Consider the following 17,120-nt stretch of genomic DNA (forward strand, 5'->3'; position numbering starts at 1 on the left):
AATGAAAAAGTACCTTACATCTTCCTTAGTTAGTTCCCTAAAAGAAAAGGATGAAAGTAAAATAATATAATGTTGAACTAAGATGGCATTGGTACTTATAATAAAAATAAATATAATGCAAAGGATGGAAATGAGGTCACAATAACTTACATGAAAAGTGTGCAACTGCGATCTGTCTGTCATTGCACAGATATTTTACTGCACCAAAGCAATGTTCCACAAGGTAAAATTGACCTGATATGTACAAATGTACAAAAATATTATCTTCTTCGCTCTGGAGATTGTGAAGTGATTGACATTCGATTGGGGATGGGTGGGTGAGAGGGGAAGAGGAACAGAAGACCACCGGTGAGGAGAAGGGCTATATTTGTCAATCAATGAGATTATTGGGGCAGGAGGAGCTTGAGGACACTGGTGGGAAGGGGAGTGGGGTGGCCCAATAATTAATAATCTAAAGTTAAAGAACAAACCTACCTCTGCGGAAAATGGATTCTACGGACTCCCTGTTATGTCTCTTTTACTAAAGCAGGTTTCAACCCTCCGGTTTGGACCTGTTTCAGTCATTGAGTCTCTCAATATACATGGTCAAATTATTAACAACAAAATAAGATATATTGGCGTAAGTAAAAACTTGCTGCTTTTTCCAATTGTTCATTCGTGTGAAATTTTGAAGGGGAAAAACATAATTGTACAGGTTCCTGCTCTGAATTTCTGCTATTAAAATAAAGTTTCAGAAGAAATAGTGCAATCACAGTTTTCAAAATATCATTTGATATCATGACACATATCCCCCCATCCTCCCCGAAGTCCTTATGCATTTATGTACATGTTGTACACATTGAAGAGCACTGGTGTAAACTTTGGAGACTGGTTACTTAAAAAGAAATCTGTCACTGATCATCTAACATTTTGTGCACAAGACATTTTCTTGGTCTTCACTTGTTAAGCAGGTTTGTTTAAAGTAGGAAACTTGCATGAGCAATTCTTAAATGTTGTGATTCAGTTCATGTTTGTGATTTATTTTATCAATATGAGCACGTTCAGCAGTTAAGGGTGCCAATATTATGTCGGTGCGGTCATTGAATGTCTTGAGGAATATAAATTCAAGAAAAAAATAATCCTTCTATTGCTGTTCAGTGGTGGAATCAATTTAAGTTTTCCATGTAATGTCTGAAACAGAAACTTTCATTTTTTCATCGCTCACCTCCAAATTAGATCTTCCTAACCTCAAATGCTCATTTTCAGTTGCTGATACTTCATGTTTTAAAAAAAAGATTTTTTATGTTGCTTTTCAGTAAGATGTCACAATAGACTTTAGCTGGTCAAATTGGAGCTGACCTTCAATGCTATCACATTCGTGAGGTGAAGAATTCTATGCTGTGTTTTAAGTGTAATGTAGCAGTTGTAGTGAGGATTTGTATTGTTATAGCTAAAAGTTCTGGAGCAAACAAAAGTTTCCTAATTGAAATTTGATCAATTAAGAGGCAATGACAACAGATTCTAAATAAAGAATTTTAACTGAATATGGTCCACTTACCTATATTTTGGCTGGTGAGAATCAAAAAGAACCTGGCGTGCAGTTGCATTATCATGTTCTGCAAAAAATCTGAACAGAAAAGGAAGATGAACATATGTGTTTTATTCAATTAACACACAAAGGTGCAGATGGGGAGCAATAGAAAAGACAATGTGTCAGACCTGCTCACAATGTATACTTACACCAAGTTATTTAACCCCAACATCCCCATTCCTCTGAAGTCTGTCTTTGGGTCATCACCTTGGAAACCTATTTCACACCACTGCCTACTAATTCGGCCATCCAACGGTACATCAGGGCGAAGGGAGGTCCACAGCTGACAGAAAGCAGAGAAAAATAAAACATTTTTCTGATTAAATTATAATAGGTAAATAATTAGAATTCAAATGCAATCTCCGATCATCAATGGGATAAATGTATGCAATAGTTTTGAGTAAAATGGGTCAGTGTGGTGCAGCTGCTGTTATTAAAATAGACATTGTTCCTTACAGGAACTGATGAGGGAGCAGGAAACCATGGTAATACACTGGAGCATTGTAACCTAGAAAACCCAGGAATGGATACTTCAGAAATTATTCTTATTTCTTCTGGCTCCATGGCCAACCCAGTTGCCTCCTGGATTGATGATTGACTGGAAGAATGCCAGATTGGAAGTGCCACAGCTGGGGACTATTCAGGATTCCTCCACCTCAAAAAAAACATGGTGATGGTGAAACTAGGAGGAAATCATTCTGTCAAATGTGTAGTGGGGATGATTGGTATAAGGAAATATAAGGGTTAAACAGACATGTCAGCTCAAACAGAATTGTCTACCTAGTTTTAAAAATAGTCATACAGCATGGAAACAGGCTGACTCTAAACTAAACTACATTACTCAATGCCATAGATTCAGTAGAAAACTAATTATTTTAAAGTGCTCATCTTATATGACTGCAGTGGGATGGAAAATAAAATTACTGCATATACTGCTAATTTTTTCGTCTACTGACCTTCAACAGCATTTCTTCGTGATGTGTATTTTCTGAATCATATTGATCTTTGCGGAGTTTTTCCACTTCTGCAATCAATCTTGTATATCCTACAATCTGTAGGAGACAGGCCTGCAGAGAAATCCCAAACCTTGGCAGAATAGAAAAGCATTTTCAGCACATTTATTTTGAGATACAGATTATTATTCATACACATGCAATGGAATCAGGATGTTTTCAAATATCTCATCTATATTGTCAATTGTTCCATTCATATTAAATTCACGTTGAACGTTAATATGAACAACACTATTCAGCATGAATGGCATAAACATGAAATCATCCTGTACAGATTCACTTTCATATTCTATGTGTGGAAGGTTAATTATTATCACATATTTTGCATTTACATTTGAAAGCACAGTAAATTCTAATATGTGACCAGAGTTCATAGAAGTTCAAATATCATTACTGTGGATTGGTGTCGGGATTAATCTTTTTCAGCTGCATTATATTATCAACTGTCTTCTCTATATCATCCATTTGGGCGACAACAGCAGACTGGAGTACCTGCCAGACAAATACAATGAAAGATACAACCAATCAATAGACAAACAGCATCTAATTCAACAAAAATTTAAGAGCGGCACAGTGGCGCAGCGGTAGAGTTGCTGCCTTACAAAGCTTATGGCGCCTCAGACCCGGGTTCGAGTTTGTACGTTCTCCCCGTGACCGCGTAGATTTTCTCCGCGATCTTTGGTTTCATCCCACACTTCAAAGACATACAGATTAATTGGCTTGGTATAAAATGTAAAAATTGTCCTTAGTGTAAGATAGTGTTAATGTGCGGGAATCGCTGGTCAATGCGGACTCGGTGAGCCGAACGGTCTGTTTCCGTGCTGTGTCTCTAAACTAAACTAAAAATATGTTTGAAGCAATCTGATTTAACAATATGTTATTCTAGACCTCTAACAAATAAATTGTGGAGATCTTTTTTTAATATTCAGTTGAGTGCAGATATTAAAACCGAAAGGTATTGAGAAGCAGTAGAGTTGCTGTCTTACAGTGCCAGAGTCCCGGGTTCGAACCTGACCTCAGATGCTGCATTTACAGCGTTTGTATGTTTTCCCTGTGACTGAGTGGGTTCTATCCCGCGTTCCAAAGACGTGCCAATTTGTAGATTAATTGGCTTCTGTAAATTGCCCCTAGTGTGCAGAATGCAAACCTGGGATAACATAGAACTAGTGTGATTGTTAGTCGGCCTGGACATAGTGGGCCAAAAGGTTTGTTTCCACGCTGCATCTACAAAACTAAACCTAAATTTAATAGACGTCGACCACCAATTTTCCGGCACCCTTGGTTCCAGAGCCTTTCGGAATTATCTGTTTTGCCCGACCAACAGAGGTCACGGCCTCTGAGGAGTCCAACGGTACCAGAACAGTTCCCCTTGGCCGCCAAGGCGCTGAGATACTAGCCCGCAAATACGGCGTCGGAAGTCGGCTATGAGAATAGATTTGCCAGCTTCAGCCAGGCCAGAGTTCAAGAGCCCTGGCCGGAGGGGGCAAATGTGACCCGCTGATCGGCGCGGAAGGCCTGGTAAGGTCGAGATCGGCCGCCTTACCCGGCCGAGGCACCACATTTTTGGGAAGACTTCTTTCTGGTGGTGATTTCAAGTGCACTCTCGTAATTTAGTCCGGATTAAAGTATGTGCCAGACCACCAGTTGCTGGAAAATTCAGTGGTAGACCTGTATTTAAATCTAAAAATAATATAACTAAAATTAAATATGTTGGCAGTTATTAAATGCAGATGGTTATTTGAAAAAAGTTATGAAATTTGAAGTTAAAATGTTATTAAATATTTTATTTTTATATGTCTTTTAATATTTACTCACATATATTTTGATTATCTTTGGGGGGGATTACTATTTTATTTTCTATATTCCCTATTTGTTTGTTAGCACTGTTATGTTTGTTTTTCTTTCTCTTGCTTATACTCATTGGGGGCGATCAAGCAGAATTTGACAATAAAGCAGGTAGACATGAATGATTGGAAGCATAGAAGGAGAAAAATAGGCCTGTGACCAGTGCTTTAAAATGCATTGATGCAACATGGAAACAGGGCACAGGTTGAAGAATCTAGTATCATATCTTAAGATAAATTGGTATTAGTACGTTTATTTTTATCACATGTATGATAAAGGGTCATACATGCAGCAAAAATAACTTTGCCATTCGCCACAAGAGATTGACGGTCTACGCAATCTCTCTGGCTTGCCACTCTGCACTGGACCACTTGACAGGAGTGGTCCAGTGCACTGGTGAATCTGTGGAATTCTTTGTCACAGAAGGCTGTGGAGGCCGTCAATGGATATTTATACGGCAGAGATAGATAGATTCTTGTTTTGTACACATGTCAGAGGTTATGGGGAGAAGGCAGAAGAATGGGGTTAGGAGGGAGCGATAGATCAGCCATGATTGAATGGTGGAGTAGACTTGATGGGCTGAATGGCCTAATTCTACTCCTATCACTTGACCTTTTGACATGACCTTATAATAGGAACATGTATGTGAAGTTGTTCATCGATTACAGCTCAGCATTCAACACTATCATCTCTTACAAACTAATTGTCAAGCTCAAAGAACTGGGGCTCTACTCTGTATGAAACTGATTCCTCAACTTCTCATTGGCAGACCTCACAGTATAGATCATCAGCACAGGGGCACCTCAGGGCTGCGTGCCCTACTCACTCTACACCCATGACTACAGCCAGAAACAGCTCTAACACTTTTTAAAATTTCCCATTGATACCACAACTCAGAGTAAAGGAGGGGGATCGATTAGCTGGTTGATATGCCAGAATCTTGTTCTCAACTGTAGCAAGACCAAGAAGCTGATTGTTGACTACTGGAAGGGAAAGCAGCGGAGACCATCACCTGTCTTCAATGGTGAGATAGCAGTGGAGTGAGTCAACAGCTTCAGGTTCCTATCCAGGGCCCGGCATATTGATGCAATCACAAAGAAAGCTCCCCAATGTCTCTATTTCCTCAGGAGTTTGAGGAGAATTGGCGCATCGCCAAATCCGCTTTAGAGCCTCTACAAGTATATGGTGGAAAGCATACTGATTGTTTAGATCACGGCCTACTCCCACCATGGCCGGATTAAGCTAGTGCAGGGCCTGTACCTAGGGTTGCCAACTTCCTCACTCCCAAATGCGGGACAAGGTGACCTCACCCAGCCAGCGGCCACGTGCTCCCGCTCCACCAATGGCGGCTGCCCGGGTCGGAAGGCGGGTTGCTATGCAACCTCCACTAGGCAGGCCCGGGCCTACACTGTCCGGAGGTAGACACAAAATGCTGGAGTAACTCAGTGGGTCAGGCAGCATCTCGGGAGAGAAGGATTGGGTGACGTTTCGGGTCGAGACCCTTCGGAAGGGTCTCGACCCGAAACGTCACCCAACGTCTGCTGGACCTCCATGAGGCGGGCTGTGAGGACTTCGCCATAGATGATGAGGGTGATGAAAGTATCCACATACTGAAGGATAAGGCGAAGAAGCAGAAGGGGTGAGGATTTGGTTCCGAGGAAGGTGCTCGATCCAGGCTGCAGAGAAGACGACTCCGTGGAGCAAGGCGGTGATGAGCCAGGCCCTCAACGCTCGGTGGAGGGGTGGATCCTGTTTGTGAACGGGGTCCATGAGGAAGCCACCGAGGAGGCCATCCACGACAAGTTTGCCGAGTACGGCGAGATCAAGAACATGCACCTCAACCTCAAGGGCTACGCTCTGGTGGAGTACGACACCTACAAGGTGGCGAAGGCGGCCACGGAGGGTTTTAACAGGTCGGATCTGGCCGGGCAGCCCTTCAGCGTGGACTGGGGGTTCGTCAGGGAGCAAGAGGCGGAGTGGCCACAGGAGAAGCCGGAGCCCGGACCGGAAGCGTCACTGAGCCGGGACAGTGTGCGAATCAATCGGTGGGACAGAGCGGCCCGGACAGTGCCGGAGACAGAGACCCGCCCGCAGATCGCTGTGCCCAAACTGAGCCGTGCATTACAGAGGCCGTTTAATCTTAGTTGGAACTGTCGTGGGGCTGGGGAGAGGGTGGGGAGGGAAGGGTAAGGTTGGCTTGTGCAAAACAACACTCAGAAATAAAGTATTTCAGTTCAAAAGAAAAAATCTTCAGTCTGAAGAAGGGTCTCGACCCGAAATGTTGCCCATTCCTTCCCTCCAGAGATTCTGCTTGTCCCGCTGAGTTACTCCAGTATTTTTTGTCTACCTTCGATTTTAACCAGCATCTGCAGTTTTTTCCTAGTGTCCAGCCCCGCAGTGCCCCCCGGGCCTAATAAAGGACAATTTAAAGTTCAATTTGAACAAAATTATTTATTCGTATCATGTTATTAATAACGTCCGTAATGATTACGTACCATGCAGCATGCAGCTCCCCTGACATGTGAACAACAGGGTTGCCAGATCGTGAGATGCCAATTTCACCAGACAGCTTGCAAGCATTTAGTACGGGGCCCTCGAAAATGTGGGGCCCATAGCATATGCTACTTTTGCTACTAGGTTAATCCAGCACTGACTCCCACCACGAATAAAGAAGGCCGCAGAAAGTGGTGGACAATGCCAAGTCCATCATGGGGCTGACATCCCCATCATCGAAGGGATCGACATGATGTTCAGTCTCGAAGGCAGCTAATATCAAAAGACACACCTGGCCATGCTCTCTTCTCATTTCTATCATCCGAAGAAGGTACAGGAGCCTGAGAACTGTTACTTCCAATTCAAAAACAGCTATCTGAAATTAATTAACGCTTTTCAACCACCCTACTTAACTCTAACCATAAGCTCACCTAAGTGCTAAACCACTATTGATTTTGCACCGCTATGGTTGCAGTATATGCTTTGTTTTTTTGCACCTTCATGCCTAGTTTATTTACAGTATCAAATAATTTATTGTACATTCAATTTTGTTTTGTATCTAATGTGCCTGTAGATCTGCAGCTAGAGTTTCATTGTTCCAGTTCATATCGTACGCATATGACTCATGGTAGTACAAGAAAATAACTGCAGATGCTGGTACAAATCGAAGGTATTTATTCACAAAATGCAGGAGTAACTCAGCAGGTCAGGCAGCATCTCGGGAGAGAAGGAATGGGCGACGTTACGAAGAGACCGTTCCCTCCGTAACTCCCTGGTCCACTCGTCCCTTCCTACCCAAACTACCCCATCCCCGGGCACTTCCCCCTGCAACCGCACGAGATGCAACACCTGTCCCTTTACCTGCCCCCTCAACTCCATCCAAGGACTCAAACAGTCTTTCCAGGTGAGACAGAGGTTCACCTGCACCTCCTCCAACCTCATCTATTGCATCCGCTGCTCCAGATGTCAACTTATTTACATCGGCGAAACCAAACGCAGGCTCGACGATCGCTTCGCTCAACACCTGCGCTCGGTCCGCGTTAACCAATCTGATCTCCCGGAGGCCGAGCACTTCAATTCCCCCTCCCATTCCCAGTCTGACCTTTCTGTCATGGGCCTCCTCCAGTGCCATAGTGAGGCCCACCGGAAATTGGAGGAACAGCACCTCATATTTCGCCTGGCCGGCTTGCAGCCCAGTGGTATGAACATCGACTTCTCCAACTTTAGATAGTTTCTCTGTCCCTCTCTTCCCCTCCCCCTTCCCAGATCTCCCTCTATCTTCCTGTCTCCACCTATATCCTTCCTTTGTCCCGCCCCCTTGACATCAGTCTGAAGAAGGGTCTCGACCCGAAACGTCGCCCATTCCTTCTCTCCCGAGATGCTGCCTGACCTGCTGAGTTACTCCAGCATTTTGTGAATAAATACTCATGAATCTCTTGAAAATGTCTTCATTTATACCCTGTGAATATTTGGAATTCTGTTGCCAGCGAGCAGTGGATACTCACCAATGGTTTCCGAGGACGGTTTTACAGAACAGGTATTCGAGCTAGTGGGAAAAGTACAGCCATGATTTTACTGAATGACAGATTAGGCTCAAGGGGTCATATAACCTGCTCCTATTTCCTTTATACGCCAGATGATGCTTGAGTTCATCAGGCCCAAAGAATTGTTTCTAGAGGGAAAGCTTTTTGTATTAAAGATAAGAACCGATCTGAGAAAAATTAGAGAAATACTGTTATTTTAACAAAGCCACCCTGTTAATTTGGCTTCAATGAGGAGAAATCAAGATTAATTACATATAAATAATGAATGTATTTCACTTGGATATCGATACTCTCAAAATTAAGAAGTGAGAAGAGGCACGGTTCAAATTTAATGTAGTGGTCGAAGGGGAATGGATTGCAATGGGGGAGGGGAACTCTATTGAAGAGAGTGACTGAGAACCACTGATTGTTAGAAAAAGTGACTCATGTTTTCCAATCTTACAGTCCCCTTTGCATGTAGCAGGGCCAATGTAGAAAACTAAAGAAAATACAGTACTCCAACATTTTGTGTTCTCTGCAAAGTGTAAATGTTGATTTTTTTCTTTGCGTTTTCAATAATAAATAATGACCTTAGCTATTCTTATATTGAAATATATAGCTTAGTGTGACAAGGAACAAAAATAACTATTTACATATTCACATTGAAAAATGCATTTTAATTTCTTGAACTAAGCTGTTAAAGATTTTTGTTGGTTTAAAAAAGCAGAAAATCCATACATAATTTTGTAATTTATGAAAACTTTTGAAGTTAAGTCTCAAATTTTAACTTCTATCAAACTAGACTGCAATAAAGCAAATATTGTTGCAAATTTAGGAATAGTGCAAGCAAGCATGAATGTTTACACTGCCCATTCACACTCCTGTAAAATTATAGAAAGAAAACAGTTTAACCTGATCACAGGCATTAGGTCAAATCTTCATCATGTTCATATAAAAATAAATGTCATGGCTCTGAAGATTTCAATTATCTAGGTGAATGAAACTGTCTTTAATGCAGAGCTTTATACTAACTGATTACTTATCTTTTTGAAATTATAACTGTACATTGGTAGAAAAGGGCAATTTCTAATGGTGGATTTAGCATCAGAGTTCATCAATTAAAAAAGGCTAGGTCCACAAATTAAATAGTTTTTCTAATTTACCAAATTTGTTAAATTTATAAATAAAAAATATAGAATTACAATAGAATTAAATTGCAAGCATTGAAGCTAAAATAATTCCTTAGATCGAAGAGTAAAAGTATCGATGACATATGGAAAAATAACATTAATATGAAGAACGAGCAGAGGAGAAAAGAAGGGCAGACAAGAAGCAAAGAATTAGATTAGAATAGACATTTTACATAACAGTGATCGAGTAGGGCATTTGAAGTCTTTTCAATGCTTGCATGTGGTATTTTGTTAATGCTTGAGAATATTTTTGATAAAACCATTACCTGTTTATTTACTTAAAGTATACCCACTTCATTGCAATTGTTTGTGATCTACAGTCCATGAAGAGAGAAACGGTTTTGACATTTCATCTAATTATTTCTTTAACAATAATTAGAAAATGAACATCTGAATTGGTAGCTCTTTTGTGTTTACTTTGGGTTTGAAAGAAATAGAAACAAATATGCATTTATGTTCAGCAAAACTTAATCTTGTGTGCTGATTTTCCAGACTTATGAAAGTTTTTTCATAAGTTTTTTCATATTAAGCTGAAATGATAAATTCTCATTCCAATAAACGGTGGGATTAAAAGGGTGTATATGGAGCGGGGACCCTGGTGAGTTTAAAAAAAAGTGCCTGGTGTTAGGTCCTGAGTGAGTTCAAAAGGAATGTGGAGAGCTGGAGCCCTGGTAAGAGAGCAACATCGTTGGTGAAAGATTGCATTGTTACTGATCACAAATTACTCACATTATCCTATTCCAAATCTAGTCTTTGTATGGTTTGAAAGACCAGAGCCATAACATTGTTTTATAGAACACCTTCTCACTTAAAAATATTGGTATTATCACATTGTTAATTTTTAGGCGATATTTGGTGAAGAAATGCATGTCCATAGTGTTTATACTTTGCTAATAATCATAAAGAATACCAAGTATTCGACTTACTTCATTCCGGGAAGATTTTAACGATGATTCTGTCAGGAAAATACAGAAATGAAATTATTCTACTGTACAATGAAGGAAATCCAACAATTCATATTAAACTGAAATAGAAAATTAACTTAATTGCATTAGGCTTAAAGTGACTGTTATCTATATACTAAAACTCTCGTTTGTTTGTTTGTTTGTTCCTGAACTACAGCCAAAACGGTACACGATAGCGCGACAATTTTAGGCCCACCTTACTCACCGTCGTCCCTTTGGTGCTAATGGGGGAGGAGGGGAGAGGGTGGAGAGGGGAGAGGGGTGGAGAGGAGAGGGTGCTGCACCAATGCAGGAGAGGTTTGGGCCCCAACGGGTCCACTTGGTCTATTGTTTAACAACGTTTTGTGGGGGCAGTTAACTGCCTTAATGCAATTTGTGTCTTTAACAGCAGGATTGCACTTTCAGAATATAATAATCCAGTCAATATTACAAGAAGCATATAGGGTGTGGGGAGGGGGGGGGAGAAGGGGGAGGAGGGGAAGGAGGGAGGGGAGGGGAAGGAGGGAGGGGAGGGGAGAGGGGAGAGGGGAGAGAGGGGAGAGGGGAGAGGGGAGAGGGGAGAGGGGAGAGGGGAGAGGGGAGAGGGGAGAGGGGAGAGGGGAGAGGGGAGAGGGGAGAGGGGAGAGGGGAGAGGGGAGAGGGGAGAGGGGAGAGGGGAGAGGAGAGAGGAGAGAGGAGAGAGGAGAGAGGAGAGAGGAGAGAGGAGAGAGGAGAGAGGAGAGAGGAGAGAGGAGAGAGGAGAGAAGAGAGAGGAGAGAGGAGAGAGGAGAGAGGAGAGAGGAGAGAGGAGAGAGGAGAGAGGAGAGGGTGCTGCACCAATGCAGGAGGTTCGGGCCCCAACGGGTCCACTTGGTCTGTTGTTTAACAGTTTTGTGGGGGCAGTTACCAACTGCCTTAATGCAATTTGTGTCTTTAACAGCAGGATTGCACTTTCAGAATATAATAAAGCAGTCAATATTACAAGAAGCATATATGGGGGGGGGGGGGGGGGGGGGGGGGAGAAAAGAGGAGGGGGGAAGAGGGGGGAGAGGGGAGGGTGGAGGGGGGAGAGAGGAGAGGAGAGGAGTGGGTGCTGCACCAATGCAGGTTTGGGCCCCAACGGGTCCACTTGGTCTGTTGTTTAACAAAGTTTTGTGGGGGCACTTACTAACTGCCTTAATGCAATTTGTGTCTTTAACAGCAGGATTGCACTTTCAGAATATAATAATGCAGTCAATATTACAAGAAGCATATAGTTCTTATGTTTAAAGATTTATATTTCCATTCTGCAAATCAGATTCCTTTATGGTTGGGGGTGGGTGACAAGCCCTTGCAACATTCTCCTCATAATAAAAATAACTTAAAAGACAATTTTTTAAAAAGCAAAATGCTTCTCGGAGTAAGAAATAGCTTGTGGCTGGCTCCAGGACTTTTAAAAAAAGCTGAAAAAAATCAGTCACAGGATTTAAAAAATAAAATCTGTAGCTTACCTATTTTCAGTGTCCTTTGAGCCCCAGGCTTTCTGCTATAGCAGATTCTCTGCAATTCACATTTTCCAGTTATTTTTCTCAAGGCAAACTTGAGAAAACGCCACAGACATGTGCAATAAAAGTACCAACACAGTTGGACCAACATCCTGAAGCCAAACAATTAAATACAATTTCAGAAGAGACAGCCCCAGACATAAAATACTTTAACAAATTATCAAATATCCTTCACTTATGATCCAAGAACTTATAATCCATATTGAAGATTTGTTTTCAATTTTACCAGGAATGAATGTTAGATATGTAAAAAGTTACTTTGCTCTATCAACATCTCAGTTCATGTCAGATATCTTTATTTCAAGAACCTGTACTCTCATGTTTTTGACTCAGAATATTACCAAATCATTTAAACCAATTTGTTGCTCTTCCAGTCCTGTAACATTATCAATAACGAAAATGGCATTGTTTGGGATCCCACGTCCTAATTCACATTTGATGTTATCCCTGGAGATCTCATTTAGATTCCCTCCTACAACCAACATGCTTGTCATACACCATCCCATGCCCACCACCACAATTCTGTAACTCACTCATTTCCTATATTTAGAGACAAGGATAAGGACAGATATATTTAAAGAGAATAAAATATACCCAAATATTTGAATAATGCCGCTAATAATATTCTTCTTCAGTAACGGTGCTTCATATCTCATCCATAAGAATATCAACAAAACTATTATATCCGTTTACAGGAAATAACATGGCTTTAAACTCATGTGAACATATACATTTAGTCGTTCAATACATGACATTAATAGCTAAACATGCACCATGAATGTTTAAAAAGACTGTAATGGCATTTCTATACCTTCTCAAAGTCCAACTTCGATAGCCATTACTTCTCGGGGATGGAATGGAGGTAATAGCTTACGCACACACCGCACTCTGAGATAGCAAAAACGAATCTTCCAAACGCTGTTTCTTGATTAATTGGTCTTTATTAAAGTAGCACAAATCAAATGAGTAATTCATAACTTTTCATTCTTATCAACTGTTTCTTCTTCAAATAATAGTGAAATTTGCGTAGTTGTTACCATGTGGTCCTTGTGAGTATGGCTGGTGCGAGTGTGGCAGTCGCGAGTGTGGCAGTCGTAAGTGTGACTGGCGCGAGCGTGACTGGCGCGAGTGTGGTAAAAAACTGTATTCTCTCTATCCTCCAAGACTAAACTGACCCACAATCTCTGTTGCTACGCTAGCCTCCTCCCATGTGGACACTCCCCATTACGTATCAAATCATACCCACAAGCATGCAAAAAAGACAAACTAGAAATATTAGACATAGCCATAATACAATGACAGTAACTAAATTAAGCGTAAATGGCTCCTACACACCGGCCCCTAATTGTTCTGCGTATATGACGAAGCAATTACCAATAGATATTAAGAGCTATAAAAGCTTAATATTTATCAAAAACAAAAGTAATATACATTATATGTTGGCATTCAAACTTCCTTAGCGATTCTTCAATCTTCTCCTTCACCTTCTAGAAGCAGACATATCTTGGTTATTGGTCTTACCAAGATGTTGTTCTTCGTCTGAAGTCGTACAGTATGCACAAAACCTTTAACGTCTGGCATGATCTCCAGTATCCTGCCCATCAACCAAGAACTTTGCGGTGCAGTAGAATCAACCACCAAGACGATATCACCTTTGACAATCCATTATTTATTACAAAGTTTCGACAACATGTGATTTCTTCCTCCATGCCCGATCTGTTCATGAATATGAGGTAACAGCAATGTTGAAATATGAAAGTCCTTCGAGAGAATAGGATGCTTAGCTTCTTCAGGCATTGCTAGTTTATTTAGGCAACCACCTAATCTCAGAAGTCCTTTATCCAGTATCTGATCAAGCTTGTATAAATGACTACTTCTAACACCATGTTCACCAGCTTGTAATGTTGATAGCTCTTCCTTATATTCTTGTCTTTGACAGAAAGATATAACTGCATTTTCCGCCTTAAAAAGATCATCAGGCCATAAACACTGTCCCCGGTATGATACCTTAAAGACTTGCATCTCTTTGTCAACCTTTTCTTTCAGCTTACCAGGATCCGTTTCAAAGCTACTCATAGCAGCCCGAGATTCCTTTCTCTTACGAGTCCACTGCAAAAAGCATTGTATTTAATTTAAGAAACCAAGCCACCACAGTCTTCAACTTATTCCATGATGAGAAATGGGTAATTAAATAGTTTGTTGAATCCAATGGGTCCTTCATAATGGCGTTCACTAAGATGTCTTGCTTGATCTCCGGATCATTAGCAGAGATTTCAGTTTCCAGGTTAAACTTTGGCCATTCTCGGTCTGGTTTACAGAGAAACTCTGGCCCATTGATCCATCTCTTACTGCTTAAGAAGCAGTCTGCTGTTAATCCTCTAGAGGCTTCATCCGCAGGATTTTCCTTGGTATTAATATATTTCCACTGTGATACATTAGTAGCATCCCTTACAAAAGAGATCCTGTTTGCGACAAATGTTAGGAAGCGTTTATTTTCATTGTTGATATACCTAAGCACTGTCATGCTATCAGTCCAGAAGGTAGATTCCTCCAGCTTAAGCTGCAGTTCTTTTTGCACCAATATGACAATTCTGACAGCTAAGACTGCAGCTGCAAGCTCCATTCTGGGAATCGTCATTTGCTTCAATGGTGCCACTCTGGCCTTTCCCATTAAGAATCCAGCATGTACTTCATTGTTATCATTTCCCAGTCTCAGATATGAAACAGTACCGTAACCACTTTCACTTGTGTCAGAAAAGTGATGCAGCTGTGCAAATTGAATTCGACCAAAGTTTGTAGGCTTCATACACCGGTCCACTCTGAACTCCGAGATCTTGTTGAGATCTTCTAACCACTCTGTCCATCGCTGAGAGAAGATTTGCGTTATACTCTCATCCCATCCAAGTTTCTTCTTACAGAGATCCTGCAAAATTAACTTGGCTGGTAGTGTAAATGGTTCAAGAAATCCCAAAGGGTCGTAAACAGAACCAATCACGGACAGGATGCCCCGTCTTGTACATGGTCGATCCTGAATCCAAATTCTGAACTTGAACACATCTGTTTCAACGCACCAGTGCAATCCCAGTGCTCTCTCCATGGGCCGATTGTCTTTGTCCAAATCCAACTCCCGGGTCTCCTTGGCTCTGTTATCTAGTGGAATGGTTTCCATTACAGCATGGCTGTTGCTAATACATTCCGATAGCATGAATCCTCCCTGGAGGCAGAGGGAAGTCAAATGTTTTACCATTTGAATTGTTTCTTGTTCCGTAGACATGGATTTTAAACAATCATTCACAGAAACTGCTCTTTACTGTGTTTGTCACTTCTTCTGGAAAGTGAGCTTTATTGTCCTCAGCGGTTTTCCTCAATGCGAAGTTTGCACAACTTGGTGATGACACTGCTCCAAAGAGATATACCTTTATCCAGTATTCAACAAGATCTTGTTGTGCATCACCATCCGGCCACCATAGGAATCGCAAGTAGTCGACATGTTTTTCCGATACCTTGACCTGATGAAACATTGCCTTGATATCCGCCATCAAAGCTATCGGCTCTTGTCTGAATCTGATGAGAACTCCGATGAGTGAGTTCGTTAGGTCTGGATCCTGCAGCAGTTGACAATTAAGTGATTTACCCTTGAAAACCGCAGCACAGTCGAAGACCACTCTTGTAGTTCCTTTCTTTGAGTGATACACCCCATGGTGTGGGATATACCAAAGCTCTCCATCACTTTGATTCAGCTGGTCTTCTGACACCCTTTCAGCATAACCATTATCAATCATCTCTGTGAGGAAAGATGTATATTCATCCTTTTCCTGCCTTTGTTGTTCCTTCTCAAGGAGCCATAGATAACCCATCCGAGTATGGTTCTAACAGCAAACGGTCCATCTCCTTGACTGGTAACAACCTTTCTAGGTTCTAATGCCTTCAAAGCATTCGTTCTGATAAGTAGATCAATATCAGAATTTATTTTAGGTATCTTGACATCCTTCAAGTAAGTCCATTTTTCCAAGTCTTCTTGCTTAGGTATATTTGGATGAGAGACGGGCATAGTCTCTTGTGTAAACACATCAGATATTTGTATAAAATTGTCTTCCTCCAGACTAGATATTTCCACACTTGTAATATGATAACTATCGTAGCATTTCTGACCATTCACGGTGTTCAAGAGAAGCTTAACCTTTTCTCCTGTAGCGTCTTCTCATCAAGCTTTCTGTGCATAAGGTAGCTGAACTTCCACTGTCCAAAAATGCATTTGTTTGCCACACTGTATTCCCCTCGCTGCTCCTTACCTGTACTGGTAAGATAGAGAAAATACAGGTTTCTATCCTGGCCCCAATATGTGCATTTAACTGAGGTGAGGCAACAACATCACTCGTAGCTGGCTTCTCCTTTTGTTCCATTTGCCCCGGCTTCTCGTCTGTATTCCTCTGTTCAATGTGAAGCAATTCAGCATGATCTTGTTTGCATATATTACAAGTTATCCGACTCCTGCAATCTTTAACCATGTGTCCTTTCTTCAGACATCCATAACAGATTCCTTTCTCCTTCAAGAAGTCAATCTTATCTTTATATTCCTTTTTTTTTAAAATTTCGACTCCATCTTATAGTGTGACCTCATTATATGAAAAACGAAACCCTTGTGGCTTAACGGTAGATACATCTTTTTTCATTCCATCCTTCATTTCTACGGGTATTACGGCAGCAGCAAAACTGCTTTCCTTAGGTCCTGATCTTCCCTGTTTTACTAAAGGCAGAGCCTTTGACAGTTGCTGGTTTAGGATCTTAAATATTCCCATAGCGTAGGTTTGACATTAACCATACTTCTCTTTCCATGAAATTCACCAGGTCAGGAAGCATGGCCTCTCTATCGTCAACCTCCTGTATCAAGCCTGCTTAATCTCTCCACTTTTCTCTAAGCCTATAGGGCAGTTTTAGAACGATAGCCTTCATATTACTAACAACATTCATTTCTTCCATGTGGATGCTATTTCTCAT

At 41.3% G+C, this 17,120-nt stretch overlaps 1 protein-coding gene across 7 annotated transcripts in view; it reads right to left on the reverse strand.

Annotated features, from left to right (window-relative positions):
* elmod1 (ELMO/CED-12 domain containing 1) overlaps nt 1–17,120 on the reverse strand; it is a 38,921-nt gene that overhangs the window by 14,173 nt on the left and 7,628 nt on the right. For 3 of the 7 annotated variants that reach the window (XM_078402501.1, XM_078402499.1, XM_078402500.1), the window contains 8 exons: nt 12,934–13,060; nt 12,069–12,214; nt 10,561–10,589; nt 2,978–3,075; nt 2,527–2,656; nt 1,720–1,853; nt 1,538–1,606; nt 14–37 (listed from right to left, as the gene is read on the reverse strand). In XM_078402501.1, the coding sequence (XP_078258627.1) occupies nt 14–37; nt 1,538–1,606; nt 1,720–1,853; nt 2,527–2,656; nt 2,978–3,075; nt 10,561–10,589; nt 12,069–12,213 (629 nt within the window). In that variant the 5' untranslated portion in view covers nt 12,214; nt 12,934–13,060. The remainder of the gene's footprint in view (nt 1–13; nt 38–1,537; nt 1,607–1,719; nt 1,854–2,526; nt 2,657–2,977; nt 3,076–10,560; nt 10,590–12,068; nt 12,215–12,933; nt 13,061–17,120) is intronic. The other 4 variants (XM_078402503.1, XM_078402502.1, XM_078402498.1 and 1 more) reach the window with 2 other exon arrangements.

This window comes from Rhinoraja longicauda, chromosome 7 (genome assembly GCF_053455715.1).
Source record: "Rhinoraja longicauda isolate Sanriku21f chromosome 7, sRhiLon1.1, whole genome shotgun sequence".
NCBI classification, from domain to species: Eukaryota; Metazoa; Chordata; class Chondrichthyes; order Rajiformes; family Arhynchobatidae; genus Rhinoraja; species Rhinoraja longicauda.